The following is an 18,771-nucleotide window of genomic DNA, read 5'->3' as shown; positions in this document are numbered from 1 at the left end:
GTAATGGTGTGGGGGATGTTTTCTTGGCACACTTTAGGCCCCTAAGTGCCAGTTGGGCATCGTTTAAATGCCACGGCCTACCTGAGCATTGTTTCTGACCATGTCCACCTTAATGACCACCATGTACCCATCCTCTGATGGCTACTTCCAGCAGGATAATGCACCATGTCACAAAGCTTGAATCATTTCAAATTGGTTTTCTTGAACATGACAATGAGTTCACTGTACTAAAATGGCCCCCACAGTCACCAGATCTCAACCCAATAGAGCATCTTTGGGATGTGGTGGAACGGGAGCTTCGTGCCCTGGATGTGCATCCCACAAATCTCCATCAACTGCAAGATGCTATCCTATCAATATGGGCCAACATTTCAAAAGAATTCTTTCAGCACCTTGTTGAATCAATGCCACGTAGAATTAAGGCAGTTCTGAAGGCGAAAGGGGGTCAAACACAGTATTAGTGTCACAGGGTGTTTTGGTGTTGGTTCATGTTCATTGTTCCTTGTTCATGTTTTAGTTTATCATGTTCTTGCTTTGTTTTAGTGTCATGTTCACAGTCTTGTCATGCACTTCCTGGTCTTGTCATGTGATTCCCATGCCCTCATGTGTTGTCATGTCATTGGTTCATTGTCTCATCACTGTTCACAGGTGTCACTTGTCTTGTCATTAGACTGTGTGTATTTAAGCCCTCATGTTTGCCATGTGTCTTTGTCAAGTATTGAATGTTGTAACCTGCTGTCGGTGAGTTCTTTTAGTTAAAGCTCTTGATAGTTTGTTTTTGCCAAGTCCTTGTTTTTGTTTGGAATAAAGAACTGCACATGGGTCCTTCAACTTGCCTCCAGTGGATACCTTTGTTACAGAATACTTGACCTACAAAATGGACCCAGCAGTTGTATCTTTGCTTTATCTACGCCAGGGAAATCAAGCCATAGAGAACTATGTGGAGGAGTTTTGTGGACTGTGCTACCAGGTGGACTTTAATGAGGTGGCCCTCAAAGGGATTTTTCGAAATGGTCTTAGTGACATTTTAAATTTCCTAATGCCTGTTAGCAGTGTCCCATGGACTTTGGTGGATTATATTGATCATGCCATCCTGCTGGGTGGCTCCTCGTTTACTGTGGGAACGGTGGATGAGGAGCTCCACTGTCCCACAGTACCCGCTCCAGCCCACGTCCAGGCTCCAGCCCACGTCCAGGCTCCAGCCCACGTCCAGGCTCCAGCCCACGGCCCCGTCCAGGCTCCAGCCCACGGCCCCGTCCAGGCTCCAGCCCCGCTGTCCCGCCCATGAAAATTTCACCGGAGTTCTGATCACCTGCACCTGTCCTTCCTCATCACCAGCACTATATCGCCAAATGCCTGAATCCTCGCCAAGCCCGCTGGGGTTTATTTTTCACTAGATTTGACTTCAATGTCTCCTAGCGACCTGGAAACAAGAATGGCAGGGCTGACGCCCTTTCCCGTCTTCATCAGCCTGATCCTGAACCAGTCACGCCTAAACCCATTCTCCCTCCAGCCATTATCCTCAGCCCCATCCAGTGGGCTATCGATGAACAGATCCGCTAAGCCACCTTGCTCGAACCTGCTCTGCCGGGAGGTCCTGAGGGATGCATCTATGTACCATCTTCTCTCCGCTGCTCCCTAATGAACTCAGCTCATTGTTCTCCGGGCTCTGGAAACCCAGGTAGCGAGTAAACCCTTTCGCTCCTTAACAAACGCTACTGGTGGCCCGCCATGGCCCAGGATATCTCCCGTTGGGATGCTCAGTCTGTGCCATCACCAATACTCCCTGTCGCCTTCCAGAAGGCAAACTCACACCACTGCCCATACCCAACCACCCATGGTCCCATCTGGGCATCGACTTTATGACAGATCTGCCTCCATCCAATAGTCGACCAGTTCTCAAGTCATGCAAACTCATCCCCCTGAAAGGACTCTCAACCGCCTTTGAAGCCGCAGAAACCCTCTTCCAGTCTGTATTCCGTCATTTCGGACTCCCCGAAGACATCGTCTCGGATCGAGGTCCACAATTCATCTCCCGTGTCTGGCAAACCTTCTTTAAACTCCTCTGTGTCTCCATCAGCTTATCTTCCAGTTACCACCCTCAGACCAACGGCCAGACTGACTGATCCAGGAGATCGGGAGGTACCTGCGGTCCTACTGCCACCAGAACCAGGACAGCTGGAAACGGTTCCTCCCCTGAGCTGAGTACACTCAAAACTCTCTTCGCCAATCTACTACCGGTTTAACCCCTTTTCAATGTGTTCTTGGCTACCAACAACCTCTGTTCCCCTGGTCTGGCTAACCATCCGAGGTTCCAGCTGTCAACCACTGGTTTCACCAGAGCGAGAGGTGTGGCCCTGCCGGAAGCTGAGTCCATTTAAAGCTACATGGGTCCATTTAAAGTGCAGAGGCAGCTCAACGAAGTCACTTGCCGTTTGGAACTCCCTTCACATTTCAGGATAGCACCTTCATTTCACGTTTCCCTGCTCAAACCTTACACTGACCCCGTGTCTTTCCCCACAGAACCCGGTGACGACGTACCTCCTCCTCCCGACATCGCTGAGGAGGACACCATTTACCGGGTGGTCAACAACATCCTGGACTCCCGACGACGTGGGACACGCATCGAATGCCTCATTGACTGGGATGGCTACGGCCCTGAGGAACGTTCCTGGGTCGCTCGTGAGGATGTACTAGACTCCACTTTACTCACCCAGTTCCACCAAGATCATCCTAACCACTCAGCACCCAGAGGTTGAGGCCGTCCCTGTCGTCGTTTTCTGCCGTCAGGAGCCGGCCGTGGAGGAGGGGTACTGTCACAGAGTCACTCTCTCCCTGCACTCAGCCACCTGCACCTGCCACGCCTCCTCGTTCCCAGTCACCAGAGTTCTGATCACCTGCACCTGTCCTTCCTCATCACCAGCACTATATCACCACGCTCACTCCTCAGTCCCACATCTGATCTCGTCAAGACAACACATACCCAACCTGCTCACCTGAGATTCCCTGTTCATCTTCATCTGTTCCCTTCGTCAGTCCTTGGTCTTCATCGTCTCGTCTGCCCTGTTCCTAGCCTCCACCTCAAGTCTGTCTTCGTCAGCTAAGTTGCAGTCATCTGCATCCGCCCTGTGATTCATCCCTCTTGTGCCGTGTCCCTCTTGTGCTCTACCCGGCTCTGTTTAATAAACTTCACTGTTTTCTCATCCACCGTCTGTTCCTTCTGTGTTTGAGACACTTTCCATTAAAACCATTGCATTCCACTCTTCCATCTCTTCTCCTCTTCCTCAGCTCATCTTGCTCCATCTCCTCTTCCTATACCATCTATTCCTTTCCCCTCATCTCTTTCTACTTCCACTTGTAGTGGGATAAACGGTGCCTTGAGTTTTTAATATTTTTTTTATTGGAAACTTGTATGCGCGTTATCCAATCACATACTGTGTAGTGGGTATATAAACGGGGACTTTAAGGCACTGCGTGTGTCAGAACACCATTTGTGCGTCACTGCCCGTGGACCGCCCTTTTCGGTTTCGCCTGCCTTCCGCTTCAGGTATGTGTCGTTAGGCTTCTAAGTAATATTGAGATGTGTGGCTTGAGGTCACTTGCTAAATTATGTCGTTTATAGCGTCCTTTTGGACAGTTGTTTGTGGGTTGTTGGCGGCTGTCTTGTTCAAACATTCTCCCGCTGTATTCCAGTGCCTTATTGGCCTGACGTCTGTTTGTGCACACGAAGGTATGTGTAATGGTCGCTATTCACACACATCCATTTATGTGTTAAGTAATTGTATGTTTTAATTCATTTTCGGAGAACTAGTTGGGACCCATTGTGTTCAGTACAGCCTGTGGGGCAACATTCTTTGATGCTGCTGCTTTGTCTACATTAGTTTCTCCGGTGACTATAAATTACTCTCCAGCGCGAGCTTGTTTGATCTACGTGTATTTGCTGTATCCATTCTGTGATTACAACCTGCTCTCCAGCGCGAATTCGCTTGGTTTATTTGTCTAGCATTAAACCTGCTCTTCAGCATGTATATGTCTTGATTTGCTGTTTTGTTATAATTGTTTTCCAATTTGTTTTTTGCATCGGCTTCTGCATATCTGGTTGGTTTGTTTGGTATTTGTATGTTTATGTGAAAGGGCAGTAAATGATCTACCTCCAATTTTGGTGCTTTGAGTTTGAACCTCATTGGAGGTGGTTATTTTTCTTTTGTGTTACTATGTTTTATGTCTTTTTTGCTCATCTAGGTTAAACAGTATTATTTATATAATTTTGAAAACCGCTTGGATTCATTTTGTCTTTCGTTGCAGGAGCCGAGGCTTCAGGGCAGGCCTCTGGTAGGCCCTCGTGTACAGTGGTGGGATTTTGTTGTGTGTGTGTGGTGTGATGAGACCTGTGCACAAGGTGGTAAGATTTTGATATAAGAGCTCGGTGCTCACTAAACTTGCTCACCTGCCATTGGTAAGCCTCAGACTCCTTTACTCAGATCCAGTCTCTTCTATGTGTGTCTATGTGTTTTATGATTAGGGTTGGGAACTCTACTTTTAAGGGCACCCACTGAATTACGTCGGTACTACAGAGTACCGATTCACATTAAATCAATCTGTACCAAATTTCGGTACCTGAGAACGCATATTGTGAAATAGACTAGTGTCTGTGAATATTAAACTGCAAAAAGACCATTTAAATATGAATCATGCGTGTCTCTGTGCGAATGAATGCGTAGACGTGCGGTTTACAGTCTATGGGTTTACCTCCCAGCAAGCAATTTTGCGTCTAAAAGACGTCTAATAGCCGTCAAAACACAGCCCAGACGTCTAGGCTAAAACAAGGCTAAATTTGGGCTGTCAGTGAAAATCTAATAGACGTCTAATCATAGCCCAAGAAAAGACGTCTAATCATAGCCCAAGAAAAGACGGCTATTGAACGACTACATATATACGTCTAATAGACAGCAAATATGGGTCTAGGCTAAAACAAGGCTAAATTTGGGCTGTCAGTGAAAATCTAATAGACGTCTAATCATAGCCCAAGAATAGATTAGTCATCAATTAGACTGCTAACGAATGACTAGTGACTACTACTAGTACATATACATCTAAAAGACAACAACATGGCTAAAGGATTCTTTTCACTCAAATATAACAGGTTTTCATAAATAACAATCCATCCAAATTAAATATAAAGTTTTATTTAGAAAAATAACATAAACAACATAGACAACTTAAGATAATACAAAAAGATCAAAACATAAAAATGACCAAATAAAATGTTAAAAATACAATTAAATATAAAATTAGGATAAGAAATATGGAATATTAACAACATAAAATAATAAAAAAAATATATAAAGAATGACAAAATATAAAGTTAACCCTTTGTTGGTTTATAAAACATCTTTGTTGGCTTTATTGCATTCCTTAACCCAAACTCTGTTGCCGCTGGGAAGTCGGTCATCACGGCATCTGCAAAATATTGCACAAGAAAAGCGTTGTTGACATCATAATGTTTTACTTTATTTACAGTAATTGTGACAAAGTCATTCTCTTTAGATACATGTGTGTGGCATGTTTAAAGAGAGAGCCATCCTTTTCTCACCCCAAGTTGTTTAAAACCTGCATGGGTTTCTTTCCTCTGTTGAACACGCACAAATATATATATATATATATATATATATATATATATATATTTGGAAGAATGTTGGTAACCAGACATTTGATAGCCATTGACTTTCATAGTAGGAAAATAAATATGTTTGATTACCCACATTCTTCAAAATATATTTTGTGTTCAACAGACGAAAGAAACCACTCGAAGGTGAGTAAATGACAGAATTTTCATTTTTGGGTTTAAAACATGTTTTAGCCACCAAGTTGCATTAACACAACGAGATAGACAATTGGGAAAGCTGATTTTATTCCTGTGTGTGTGTGCAATGTGCTGTGCATGTAAGTGTTCTGTATATTTATTGTTGTGCTTTGTTGACTGATTGCTGGATAATTTTCAATCAACCTAGTGTCTTTAAATCCAAGAAAGTGGATCACATCACTCTAGTTCTGAGGTTTTTACACTGGCTTCCTGTCTGTCAAAGAATTTATTGTAAAATACTATTGCTGGTTTTTAAAGCATTAAATGGTTTAAGGTCAAAGTACATTTCTGATCTTCGGCTGCATTATGAACCATCCTCTCAGGTCATCTGGAACAGGTCTGCTTTCTGTCCCCAGAGTCAAAACTAAACATGGAGAAGCAGAATTCAGTTTTTTTTTTTTTTTTTTTTGCACAATTTATCTGGAACAAACTCACAGAAAACTGCAGTTCTGCAGCAACTCTTAATTATTTAAAATAAAGGTTTAAGACTTTACTGTTTGCCGCTGCCTTTTATTAACTGGAAAAGAATGATGATACATTTCTTACACTGTAACGTTTACTCTCCTATTTTATCATGTTTTTATTTTCTATTTAACTATTTTAAAGTGGTTTTAAATGTCTTCTTATATTGTTTTTTTACATTACCCAATGTTTATTTTATGTTTTATGTAAAGCACTTTTGGCTTGTTGAAATGTGCTATACAAATTTGCCTTGCCAAGTTAAAAACACATATTTTCATATAATGATCCAAAGAGTAAAAGTATATTTGTGGCTTTCATAACAAATTATAATAGGTTGCACATGTTTCATGTTTATCCCCTTGAAGGTACCTACAGGTACATGTAGCATGTTAAGCTAACCACACATGGCTTATTCTACAATTACTAGCTAAAATCTCACGGTTCCTACACATGATAACAAAACTCAATGAACACGTCAAAACGGAAAAAACCGATACTTACAAGGCCAAAGAATGTCCATTAACGTTTGCTGTTGCCCGCTGTTGTTCTCCTCCTCTTGTGTAAAAAACCCCTATCAAACTGACACGACAGAAATGTTTTTCACGATATCTGCCGTTTGCCAGTAGTACAGGATACAGTTGCCATCTAGCGGTTGAGAGTTGTAATTGCATTTTTTATTTAACTTAAAATGGTAGAGAGACCAGTAATATCTACGATATTATTTGACTGTCTTACAATTTAAGTGAATGTTATGCGGGACAGCACTACTAATTCAAATGTTTACAAATGGGTGGGCTCAAAGCAGACTACACGTAGCCCGTCCAATTCAGATCTAAATCGTGGCTACAGATAGACCATGTCATGAAATGACACATCTTGCAGATATTATTGACATTGCGAACATGATGGGATATCAACAATATCATGCGCTACATTGCCAAAAACTACAATTAATCAGTTTTGTCTTTTGACTAAAAGTGGGCTACAAATAGCCGGTCTGTATAGGGGCTAAATCGTGGCTACGCACAGCCTACGCATAGAACATGTTAAAGAAATGAAACCAAACACCTTGTAATCATGGTTGAGTTTGCTTACATGATGGAATATCATACATCTCACAAGTTATTTGGGCAAAAATTACATGTAACCAAATTCAAGGTTATTTTGGCTAAAAGTGGGCTACTCATAGCCGGACTATATCGGGTCTATAGTTAGCCTAGACGGTGAAATGACGGCTATTGCTTGCTGGGCTCACACACTCTCACTCAGAATCGCACGTGACGGTCGCATGTTTCCATCTCTGCCTCTCATATGAGGACATGAACGCACGAACGTCATCTCCAGAGCCACTGAGTCACTTCATGAGCATTTTACATTTGAGAAAAACTAACGTCATGTCATAAACACACAGAAACTCAAAGGTATTCAACCCGTCAAAATAAAAGTTTGGCTAACTTGACAAATAAATGACTGTTGTACAGTAGAATTTGGATATGTCTCAATGTAATAATAATACTAACACTAATGTAATAATAATAAATTATCAAGTTTTTTTTTATAAATTAATTTTAATTTTAACCATATACAGCTCAGTTGTGCAGCACTTTGTTTTACAAAAAAGTTTAAATTAAAATAAATGTTATTAATTATGTCTTCATTTGATTACCAGAAAATACATAACACATAATTTGTGGCAAATATTTTCATAGAAATTAAATTAAAAAGAAAAAATAATAATATGGTTGTTTTTATTAATTAAATTAAGTACCTAGTAGCCTACTATTTACTAGTAAATATTACAGTAATCAAACATTACAGACAATGGCAGACAGCGACCAGGCCAGCTCTGGCATAATGTCAATAACACTTTTATAAATTACTTCTTTACAGTTATTTATGTAAACATCCCAAAAGTACTGAAAAAAGGTACCGTTTGGTACCGATACCAGTTAAAATGTGAACGGTACCCAACCCTATTTATGATCACTGCTGAATATTGTATAAATAAACGTTTGTGATTAACTCATAAGTACTAATATTTCCCTGGTCATCATGTGGCGTAGTCAGCAACATTGTAGAGTGTCCCCTTTTGCCAGGAGCCCTTCCCGCCACACACTGTCCCTCTATCCTCTCATTCTTACACCTCTTCCTTTTCCCATTCTTCTTTTTTTGTTTGTTTTTCTTTTCCCCTTTTGTAGTTTTTGTAATTGAGGTAGCTGTGTTACAGTAACAGGGAATGTGCATTTCCTGTGTTGTGTGTATTAGTAACACACACGTTTCTAATTGAGTGCATCTGAGAATTTAACAAATAACAGAGTTTAGTTTGTTGTGTTTGGGAAAATGGTGCACAAAGGATTGTGATTTTTGTACAACCAATAAAAAAAACTGCAGTTGTTTTTTCCAATATTACAATTTTGGTTGGCTGTGTGAACTATTGTGAACACATTTGAGAATGTTTTGAGAACATTATGCATATGATTTGTATTAGGCCTACTTACAATCTGTGTAGGACAATTACAAAGTGTTCAGATCACTGTGTTAAATTTTTTGAGAGGTGTGCGTGCGCGTGTGCGTATGCTTACCTTATATGACTTATACTATTCCATTACTCTTGCCACTAGATGGCCTTATAGCTCTATAGGGAGCAATTTCTTCATTGGTTTAAAATACAAACGATGAGATTATTTTGAAAGAAACATCAGTCATAATGTGTGACAAATGAAAGTGTGAATACAGGAGGAGCTCTGACATCACTGCAGTTCAGAGAGAGATTCAGAGAAAGTGAAACTCAACAACAATACGGACGCCTGAAACGATCAACCTCTTCAAACAAGAGCCGTTCAAAGAGTCTTGTGGACACATCTGATCCTCACAGGTAATGATAGAAATATAAGAGAGATTGAACTGAACAGGTTTCTAATGGAAGTGATCTGGTTCAGTAGGTTTATGTCAAACTGGAATAAGTTGAACACAACCAGGTTTATGTCTAATACTCAACTACTTTAGTTGTTTACTGCACTGAAACGGTTTCAGAATTGTATTTAAAAGTCTGTAATTTGATTGGTTGTGAAGCAAAGTTTGGTGTTTCTGTCATTTTGTCCCGTGACATAAAGACTAAAGAAACAGGAAGTAAATGAGCTGCAGACAGACTGAACACAAACTTGGGGCATGTTCAAAGCTCAAACCGGTGCGCAACGTTTTGCAACGGTTTCTGGTTGAACGTCATGTTTCCTGGAAACGGTGTGCAACGGGTTTGAGATGCGTTTTCTCTCGTTTGTCGGCCCAATCAGCGCGGTATTAAAGAGACAGCTCGCACAATGGGTCCAAGTAAAGTTGTTTACAAGTGTGTCCGCTGCAGCTCAGTATACACAACAATTGAAGATATTAGAAGACGTCATTAGGCTTGTTTGAGATGCGCCTCGCCTGGCCTGAAATTCAGCCGAGACTAGGCGGCTGCAGTGAGGGGAGGAGTGAAAAAAGTGCAGGCAAGCCGGACAGTTCTCTCTTCTCGTAGTGGATCAGACACCTGCGAGATCAAAGGCGGATATCGCGGGATTCACACTCGTGCGCTTTGTTGCTGATAAACTTGATGTAATTTGTTCTGTTACTTTTATATGAAAATAAAATATTATGAACAAGACACCCAAAGTTTTTGTTATTTATTTCCATTCGAAAGACGTGTTTATCAATCATTTTTACTTTAATTAGGCCTACATACATGTTTTTATATATATATATTTATAAATATGACAACAATCACATAACCCACAGAGAGATCGCCTTTGTTAGAGAGTTTGGGAATATTCACACATAAAAACATGATATCAGAGTTTTAAAATCAAACATTTAAAAAAAAGAACCATACATCACAGTTGTTTAAACCAATAAGGATTAAGCTGTGTCGTCAGCAAGTCGTTTCCCATCATGCTTTTGCTCAGCGCAGTCGGTGGAGAGCAACTGCGCTCGACTGCAAAATCCGACACATCCGCCTTTCGCTCGCGAGAGTTTTTTGACATACGTCAGCATGACATCAGAGCAAGGCGGACCGCCCTCGGACACTTTTCTTACCAGAATGCATCTCGCGCTGATCACCGGTGATCGGTTCTGCGCAGATTTCGCTCATCTCAAACAAGCCTATTGTCGTAAGAGTTTTATAGTAAACATAGCATATCAACATGATGATGTAGTTGTTTATATTTTTAGCTTCATACCAGTGGCGGCTGGTGATAATTATAATTATTAAGTATAGGCTTTTTTTTTTTGTGGGGTGGGGGTGGGGGGGCAGTATCAAGATGCATGTTGACTAAATTCAAGCATTAAAAGAGAAAACAGTGTCTTCACTTTTATCTTTTTACACATTCATTTCCCACATATAATTGAATGAGGAAATGAAAAACATAAGAAAACAGCCACAACAGACTAGCATGTTGACTACTTGAACATACATTTCTTTCTGGCCAGCAAATTTCTCAATGACTCTCTGATTAAAGTCAATCATCTCAGTAGTGTCATGACGTTTGCATTGTTCAGTAAGATATTTGAGGTCTCTTACCCCCGTTGTTGTCCACAAAACTTCAGTACCGACACTTTGAAATAAAAGACAGGGAAAGCAATAAAGGGCATTGCTAACAACACATCCAGTCAGCCACCTCCGTTTCTCATAACAAGTGTGTGAAGCTCCGAGTGCAGCTTCATCCTCTGTCAATGGCCTGCTGCTGGATTTGTAAATCACGTTGGTCCGGTTCGGGATCTTCCAACGAACGCCTTGTGAAAGAATTTGGTTAAACTGCAGTTATCTCTACGAAACTGATCATTCTAGCAAGGTTTTGGCGGAGTCGGAGTGACTGTGTTGCCCGCTTTAGTGGCCAAGAACGGAAAGTTGAATGACAGGTGACAAGAACCAATCAGATTGGATAAAATAACATGCATCCAATTCTGATTTGCCAGGGACGCAACGACCTGTGTCCGGAGGAGGATCTTTAAGAACCAATTAGAGACCAGCTTCAGGTCACATGCTGCCCGTATATTTTTAGACTCAGATAGACATCCATTTGTCCGGCGTCCCTCACACATGAAACCGCATGAAACATATTGAAGAACATAAAATAGTTAACCCATCAAAGACAGTTTTTATTGAATGCTGAGGCTCTTACTAACAGCCAGCACATCGTATGAGTAAATTATTTTATTTTTATTTCACTTTTATATCATTTTTGTATACATGTATATTTCTGGAATTTTGATGGGGGAGGCTCCCCAGCGCCCTCTATTGACCAGCCGCCACTGCTTCATACCAAATTGCATACACAATGGTTATTAAGTGCTTTACATAAAAATGAAAAAGAAAATACAAGGTATTAATAAAGTAAGAACTAGAAATAAAATGATGTAAATTAGAATTGATTACCAGGAGATAAAAAAGTTCATTAGATGGAATGGGGATGTTCTCTTTTATTCTGGACGGCAAGGGCAGTGATTGCATCGAGCGTATTTTGCAGTATTAAAGAACACAAAGAATGGCCTTCTCAGCTGCCAAGGTTGCAACTCTTGCGACATCAGAACAGGGTGTTCAATGGTTCAACGCAGCACCGTTTCCATTTAAAAAACGTTTTGCAACGTTTTGGCTAAACTGCAGCTGAAAATCACATTTACATTAAACACGATTAAAATTACACGTTTCATGCAAACTAGACTTTGTCACACAATATTTGAGAATAATTTTTGATTTCTTCAAAGCTGCTCTTTACATTCAACCAAATTCATGAGGTGAATCATGGGATTCTTTTTAAACTTGTTGATTCTTTTCCTTCTCAGTCTGCTCCAACTCATCCATATAAAAAAAATCATCATCATCTTCATCATAATTTCAATACTTTACAAAGAAGCCCTTCAAACTAAATATCTTTAAGATCATGAGAAACTTGAATTCAGTGTGCTTCAGACTAGTATTGCAAGTTATTTATCTTCATCATTTCTCTCTCCAGCGATGTCTTCCTCCAGCCGTCCACTGACTGAGGAGCTTCAGTGCTCTATATGTCTGGACGTGTTCACTGATCCAGTCAGCACTCCATGTGGACACAACTTCTGCAAGACCTGTCTGAATAAGTGCTGGGACAACAGCCAGACCTGCAACTGTCCATATTGTAAAGAAACATTCAAGCACAGACCTGATCTCAAGATTAATACCACACTCAGAGAGCTCGTAGATCACTATAAAAAGAAAAGTCCTGAGAAAAAACCTGAAGTTCTGAAAAAACCTGAAGTTGTGTGTGACTACTGTGTGGAAAGAAAGCAGAAAGCCCTGAAGTCGTGTCTGGTGTGTCAGAGCTCTTACTGTGAAACTCACCTGGAGCCTCATTTGAGAGTGGCAGGTTTAAAGAAACACAAACTGATCAATCCAGTGAGTAATCTGGAGGACTATATCTGTCAGAAACATGAGAGACCTCTGGAGCTGTTCTGTAGAGATGATCAGACAATCGTGTGTCTGTCCTGCACTGACGGAGATCACAAGAACCACAACACTGTTCCTGTAGAAGAGGAGTGTGAAGAGAAGAAGGTAAAAGTTACTATTAAAGCTACTTTTATTGGGTTTTTAAGGGCTCAAATCAAGATGAAAAACATTTTATTTAATCTTATGTAATAAAAGCTTAATATGAAAATAATTGTGTGTTTCCTTCAGAAGACAGTAAATCTCTGTTATGATAAATGTGTGTGTGTTCTCTGTCTATAGACTGAACTGATGAAGATACAGAAAGACAGACAGCAGATGATCCAGGACAGAATCAAGAAGATTCAAGACGTCAAACACTCAGCAGAAGTCAGAAAAGTGAGTTTAAAATAATTTAATTTAAGTTAAATAGGTCCTCCAAGAGTCCTGATATACAGTCCAACAGCACTGGGACTTTTCACTGTTTGTATTACTCCGCTTGTCTGTGTTTGTTACAGACAGTCTGTCACGAACTTCAGGTTTTTTCAGAACTTCAGGTTTTTTCTCAGGACTTTTCTTTTTATAGTGATCTACGAGCTCTCTGAGTGTGGTATTAATCTTGAGATCAGGTCTGTGCTTGAATGTTTCTTTACAATATGGACAGTTGCAGGTCTGGCTGTTGTCTCAGTCTGTGTTTTAGTGCTGGGGATTTGAGACTCGTTGTGCAGGTTACATCGATAGACCAGTAGGTGGCGACAAGTGACTTGTGTCTTTATGAGAGAGTCATTGATTTCACTCAAATGATTAAAAACAGAAGATTCATTCCGGAACGAATCACCACTACATTGGCTGCATCTGAAATCGCATACTTCCCTACTATATAGTAGGTGAATAACATTAATGACAAGAGAAGTCCAAATTCACAGTACTCATAAAAGTGTAGACAAAAAGTCCCCGGATGACCTACTGCTTCTGGCGAGATTCTGAAGTGTGCATACGATGGACACTTTACTATCCCATGAGGCCACGGGAGAGGATTTATGAATGACAGTGAAGTGATGTAACTGATGCTGGTATGTCACATGATAATGACAACATGGCGGATGTAGTACGTCTAGAATAGATTACATTCATACTACACACATTCATACTATATTATACATACTACTTTTTTAGCGGCCGTGAAGTAATCACATATTCAAAATAACCTACTCAAGAGAGTGTGTGATTTCAGACGCAGCCAGTGTGTTGCTGCTTTGTTTGAATCTCTTTTTGGTGGTCCGGACAAATACACAAAGTAACGGACAATCATTTGTCTAAAATGTAAGTTATTTAATATTAACTTCTTGTTCAAAATCAGACTCGCAGTCGCGCTGTTGATCTGAATATCAACATGTCTGCGATCACCTGATCACTTAGTAAAATTATAACACACCTCTCCTCAACAAGACGTGATTTGAGGAATCATTCAGTGCAAACAGTGCAGGATGAAGTTAAATATTTTGGTTAAGGGATTTTGAAACCTCTCTAAAAACACTGAAGTATGAGAAATAGTAATGAATATTAAGTTGATTGTCCTGGTTGAGCAGAGAAACACAGAGGAGGAGAAAGCAGCCCGTGTTGAGCTCTTCACTGATCTCATCCGCTCCATTGAGAGATGTCAGACTGAACTGCTGGAGATGATGGAGGAGCAGCAGAAAGCAGCAGAGAAACAGGAGGAAGAGCTCATTGAAGAGCTGGAGCAGATCACTGAGCTAAAGATGAGAAACACTGAGCTGGAGCAGCTCTCACACACTGAAGATCACCTCCACCTCCTACAGGTCAGTCAACATCTCTCTGATCAATGATAATGCAGTATATGACACCATAACACTCCCCATGCTGAAGGATTTCTCCTCTCTCCTGCTGTAGATTTACTCATCCCTGTGCAGCTCTAGAAACACCAGGAACTGGCCTGAGATCAGTATGAAGACTGATGAGAGTCTGGAGACTCTGAGGAGAGCTCTGATTCAACTGCAGGACACTCTACAGGAGAAACTCACACTAACTGGTACGACAATATCAAATACATCGTACAGATACAGATATTCATCATCTTTTAATATCAGTAATGAAGAATGAATGTTGTGTGTTTGTGGCTCATTTTCAGCTCTAATTTCAGAAACATGCAGTAAATTGTAAATCTTGTTTTAGAAGCTTCATCACTGTAACCAGAAACTTGAGGCTTTAGTACATCTCCAAACACACTAATTTTCTGCCATTTTCTGTTGGTCTTTTCAGCCGTCTCATCTAAATGTTGTGATTATGTGTCAGATAAAATCAGTTTAGCAGAAGAAAATCAAATCAATAGACATCATGGATTTAAAATGCACATTTGTTCTTCTTTAGAGGAGAATTTCAGACCTGTAGTTCAAAGAGCTTTGCAGTGCTGGGCTTTCATTTTAATTTGATTAAAGTTTACTTTTATAGTGTTGTCTTTGCTGAATAAACCCAGCACTATTCCAATCCAAAACTGAGATTATTCTGAAATGTTTCACAAAACATTCACAAAGATGTTCTTAAAAGTAGGAGTATTTAGAGCTCAAACACACAGGGGTGAAGGAGACACACACTGATCAGATAAAACATGATGTTGTGCACCAGGGGTTTTCAAACTGGGGCCGCAAGAGAGTGACAGGGGCTCTGTGGAGAAGACTAGAAAAATAAAGAATAATAATTAGATTCAAATAAATTAATAAAGTAATACATTTGATCTAAATAAATAAAAATGTGATTTAAAAAAGATATATTAGTTAGTTATTAATCTATTAAATTAATTCAATTTGATTAAAATAAATAAAATAAGCAAGAAATAAATTATACATTTAATACAATGAGTAAAACAAAATATATAATCATGTAATTTAAACTAATTTTATATTTATAATATAATTTTTTTTGTGTATAAATTGAGTGTTCATAAAAGACAGATGCTTGTAAATTTTAAGATGGGGTCTCTCACACAGGGATGATCATATTCAGGGGTCCGTGTGGCATCTAAAAGACTGAAAACCGCTGTTGTAAACAATTCTTTAAATATGATCTTAAACTTTGTCTATAATTCCACACATAAACATGTCAAAGATCTGATGATGTTTTATTGTCATCAGTTTCTACAGATCTGAAGAGGATGCAGCAGTATGCAGGTACAGTCTGTGTGTGTGTGTGTGTGTGTGTGTGTGTGTGTGTGTGTGTGTGTGTGTGTGTGTGTGTGTGTGTGTGTGTGTGTGTGTGTGTGTGTGTGTGTGTGTGTGTGTGTGTGTGTGTGTGTGTGTGTGTGTGTGTGTGTGTGTGTGTGTGTGTGTGTGTGTGTGTGTGGGCATGTTTTTGTGAAATATCAGGACACAAATGTGTATAATGACATGGGTATGACATAGGTATTACAAAAAGAGGGTGAAATATGAGGACGTTCCCCATGTCCTCACTTTTCAAAATGCTTATAAATCACACAAAACAAGTTTTTTTCCACAGAAAGTGAACTGCACAGTCTCCTGTGAGGGCTAGGTTTAGGGGCAGGGGCAGTGTAAGGGGATAGAAAATACGGTTTGTACGGTATAAAAACCATAACGCCTATGGAATGTCCTCACATTTCACAAAAACAAACATGTGTGTGTGTGTGTGTGTGTGTGTGTGTGTGTGTGTGTGTGTGTCTGTGTACTACACTAGATTACATTCATACACTCACAGCTTCATCACTGACCTACAGTTTGATTAAACACTGATTACATATTACAAACATCACAAAATATCTGTGTTGTGATGCATATTCTCTGTTTTCTCAGTGGATGTGACTCTGGATCCTGATACAGCTCATCCTGAACTCATCCTGTCTGATGATGGAAAACAAGTGAGACATGGAGACATTAGACAGAAACTCCCACACAAACCACAGAGATTTGATACATGTATATATGTCATGGGAAAAAAGGGATTCTCCTCAGGGAGATTTTACTTTGAGGTGCTGGTGAAGGGAAAGACTGGATGGGATTTAGGAGTGGTCAGAGAATCCAGTAACAGGAAGGCAGAGATCACACTCAGTCCTGAGGATGGATACTGGACTGTGGTTCTGGTGAATGGGAATGAATATTTGGCCTGTGATGATCTCTCTGTCTCTCTTTCTCTGAGAGTGAAGCCGCAGCGGGTCGGTGTGTTTGTGGATTATGAGGAGGGTCTGGTCTCCTTTTATGATGTGGAGTCCAGCTCTCATATCTACTCTTTCACTGCTCAGTCTTTCACTGGGAAACTCTATCCATTTTTTAGCCCATGCTTTAATGATGTAGGTAAAAACTCAACTCCTCTGATCATCACACCTGTCAATTACAATAAATGAATCAATTTACTGCACTAATAGGAAATACACAAGGAAAATAATGATTTATATATATAAAAAAAAAACTAAAACGTTTTATTTTTTTCATTGTTAAACTCTATCATTTATAACTAAACTTTTTATGTAAAAATATAACGCTTGTTTAACTAATACTTTTTTTTAGCTTTTCATAATTATTCATGCTATTTTTTTTACCATATCCACCTGACAAAGTGAAATTGCCTGTGATTAATGGTTTAATCAAAATAAACCAAACTATGATAACACTAATAAATCGTATCAAGGCTGTTTCTACCATTTCAATTACAAAATGTTCTGTGATATTACTGCGGTACATCAGATATACAGTATATCATAGAACTGTATGATTACCATATTCATATACACAACTCTATGGTACTTCAAGGTATAATAATGATAATAATAATACAATAAAAAAAAAACAAGGTACCATATCAAATGTTAACCCCATGTTAAAACTAGGCATGTTTGTCATAAGAATAGAACAAATTAGAAATGAGTTAATGTTACAAGCATAGGGACACGGAGAACAGATGATGGAGGTCTGTTTACCTCCATCATCTGTTTACCTTCATCATGTTTATTGATGAAACCAGGAAGTGAGCGGATCAGGTGAGTGTCAGGTGAGAGAGTTCAGATGATGATAGATGATAACTGGGTAATACTATACTCTTGCTTGCAGATGGTGATGGCATTTAGGCAGAAGGAGCTATGGAGACAGGAGACACACTGGAGACTTGAAGACACAATGGGAACAAGTAAGTATCGTAGAGGAGTCCTTGAGGTAAGCAGTAGCGTAAGCTTGTTGCGAACGAGACCGGACAGTGAATGACTGTGAGCGTGGTGCTTAAGTGCAGACAGTGATTACGGTGATGATGAGGTGCAGGTGCATGTGATCAGTACTCTGGTGATGTAGTGCGCTGTGACTGGGAGAGGGTGGAGCCTGGCGTGCTTGTGACATTACAAGCTCTGGGGTAGTGCCAGGCTCTGTGGGGTCACAAACAGAAGGCTGGTGAGGCTTAAGGAGAGACACATGGAAAGTGGGGTGAATACGGTACTGTGGAGGAAGTTGGAGCTTGAAGGTGACGGGGTTGATCTGCTGGATGATGGTGAAGGGGCCAATGAATCTGGGACTCAACTTCTTGCACGGCAGACGCAGTCTGATGTCCCGGGTCGACAGCCAGACCTTCTGCTCAACCTGGAATGTTGGAGTTCTGGAGCGGCGAAGGTCGGCTGTCATCCTGCGTCTGCGGAGGGCCCGTTGAAGTTGGTGATGTGCAGAGTTTCAGACCCTCTCACTCTCCCGTAACCAGTAGTCGACCGCGGGTACGTCCGATGGATTTCCCGACCACGGGAACAGAGGAGGTTGATAGCCGAGTACGCACTGGAATGGAGTGAGTCCGGTGGAAGGTTGCCGTAGGGAATTCTGTGCGTACTCGGCCCATCCAAGGAACTGGTTCCAGGAGTCCTGGTGGCCGTGACAGAAGGTACGGTGGAAGCAGCCAATCTCCTGGATCTTACGTTCCGTCTGCCCGTTCGACTGAGGATGGTATCCCGGTGAGATGCTGACGGTCACACCTTGGAGGGTAAAAAAGGCCTTCCATACCCTTGATAGGAACTGGGGCCCCC

At 40.6% G+C, this 18,771-nt stretch overlaps 2 protein-coding genes across 2 annotated transcripts in view; both read left to right on the top strand.

Annotated features, from left to right (window-relative positions):
• LOC307134426 (E3 ubiquitin-protein ligase TRIM39-like) overlaps positions 1 to 17,389 on the top strand; it is a 116,563-nt gene extending 99,174 nt beyond the window's left edge. Inside the window, exon 8 of the mRNA XM_079830167.1 lies at positions 16,917 to 17,389. Coding sequence (XP_079686293.1) covers positions 16,917 to 16,955 — 39 coding nt within the window. The 3' untranslated portion in view covers positions 16,956 to 17,389. The remainder of the gene's footprint in view (positions 1 to 16,916) is intronic.
• LOC307134431 (E3 ubiquitin-protein ligase TRIM39-like) lies at positions 8,942 to 17,551 on the top strand. The gene is made up of 7 exons (XM_079830172.1): positions 8,942 to 9,200; positions 12,310 to 12,881; positions 13,056 to 13,151; positions 14,342 to 14,572; positions 14,664 to 14,802; positions 15,902 to 15,937; positions 16,574 to 17,551. The coding sequence occupies exons 2-7, from the start codon at positions 12,312 to 12,314 to the stop codon at positions 17,119 to 17,121; spliced, it is 1,620 nt and encodes a 539-aa protein (XP_079686298.1). The 5' UTR covers positions 8,942 to 9,200; positions 12,310 to 12,311; the 3' UTR covers positions 17,122 to 17,551.
• The last annotated feature ends 1,220 nt before the right edge of the window (positions 17,552 to 18,771 follow it).

The sequence above is a fragment of the Gobio gobio genome (genome assembly GCF_949357685.1).
Source record: "Gobio gobio genome assembly, chromosome: 11".
NCBI classification, from domain to species: Eukaryota; Metazoa; Chordata; class Actinopteri; order Cypriniformes; family Gobionidae; genus Gobio; species Gobio gobio.
This window is presented reverse-complemented; position numbering and strand designations above follow the sequence as displayed.

What these genes read in the sequence shown, in the direction of transcription:
- LOC307134431 (XM_079830172.1), top strand. Translation starts at nt 12,312, where the DNA reads ATGTCTTCCTCCAGCCGTCCACTGACTGAGGAGCTTCAGTGCTCTATA. An exon ending in ATCACCTCCACCTCCTACAG is followed by an intron (nt 14,573 to 14,663) that starts GTCAGTCAACAT and finishes CTCCTGCTGTAG; the next exon opens with ATTTACTCATCCCTGTGCAG. An exon ending in GAGGATGCAGCAGTATGCAG is followed by an intron (nt 15,938 to 16,573) that starts GTACAGTCTGTG and finishes CTGTTTTCTCAG; the next exon opens with TGGATGTGACTCTGGATCCT.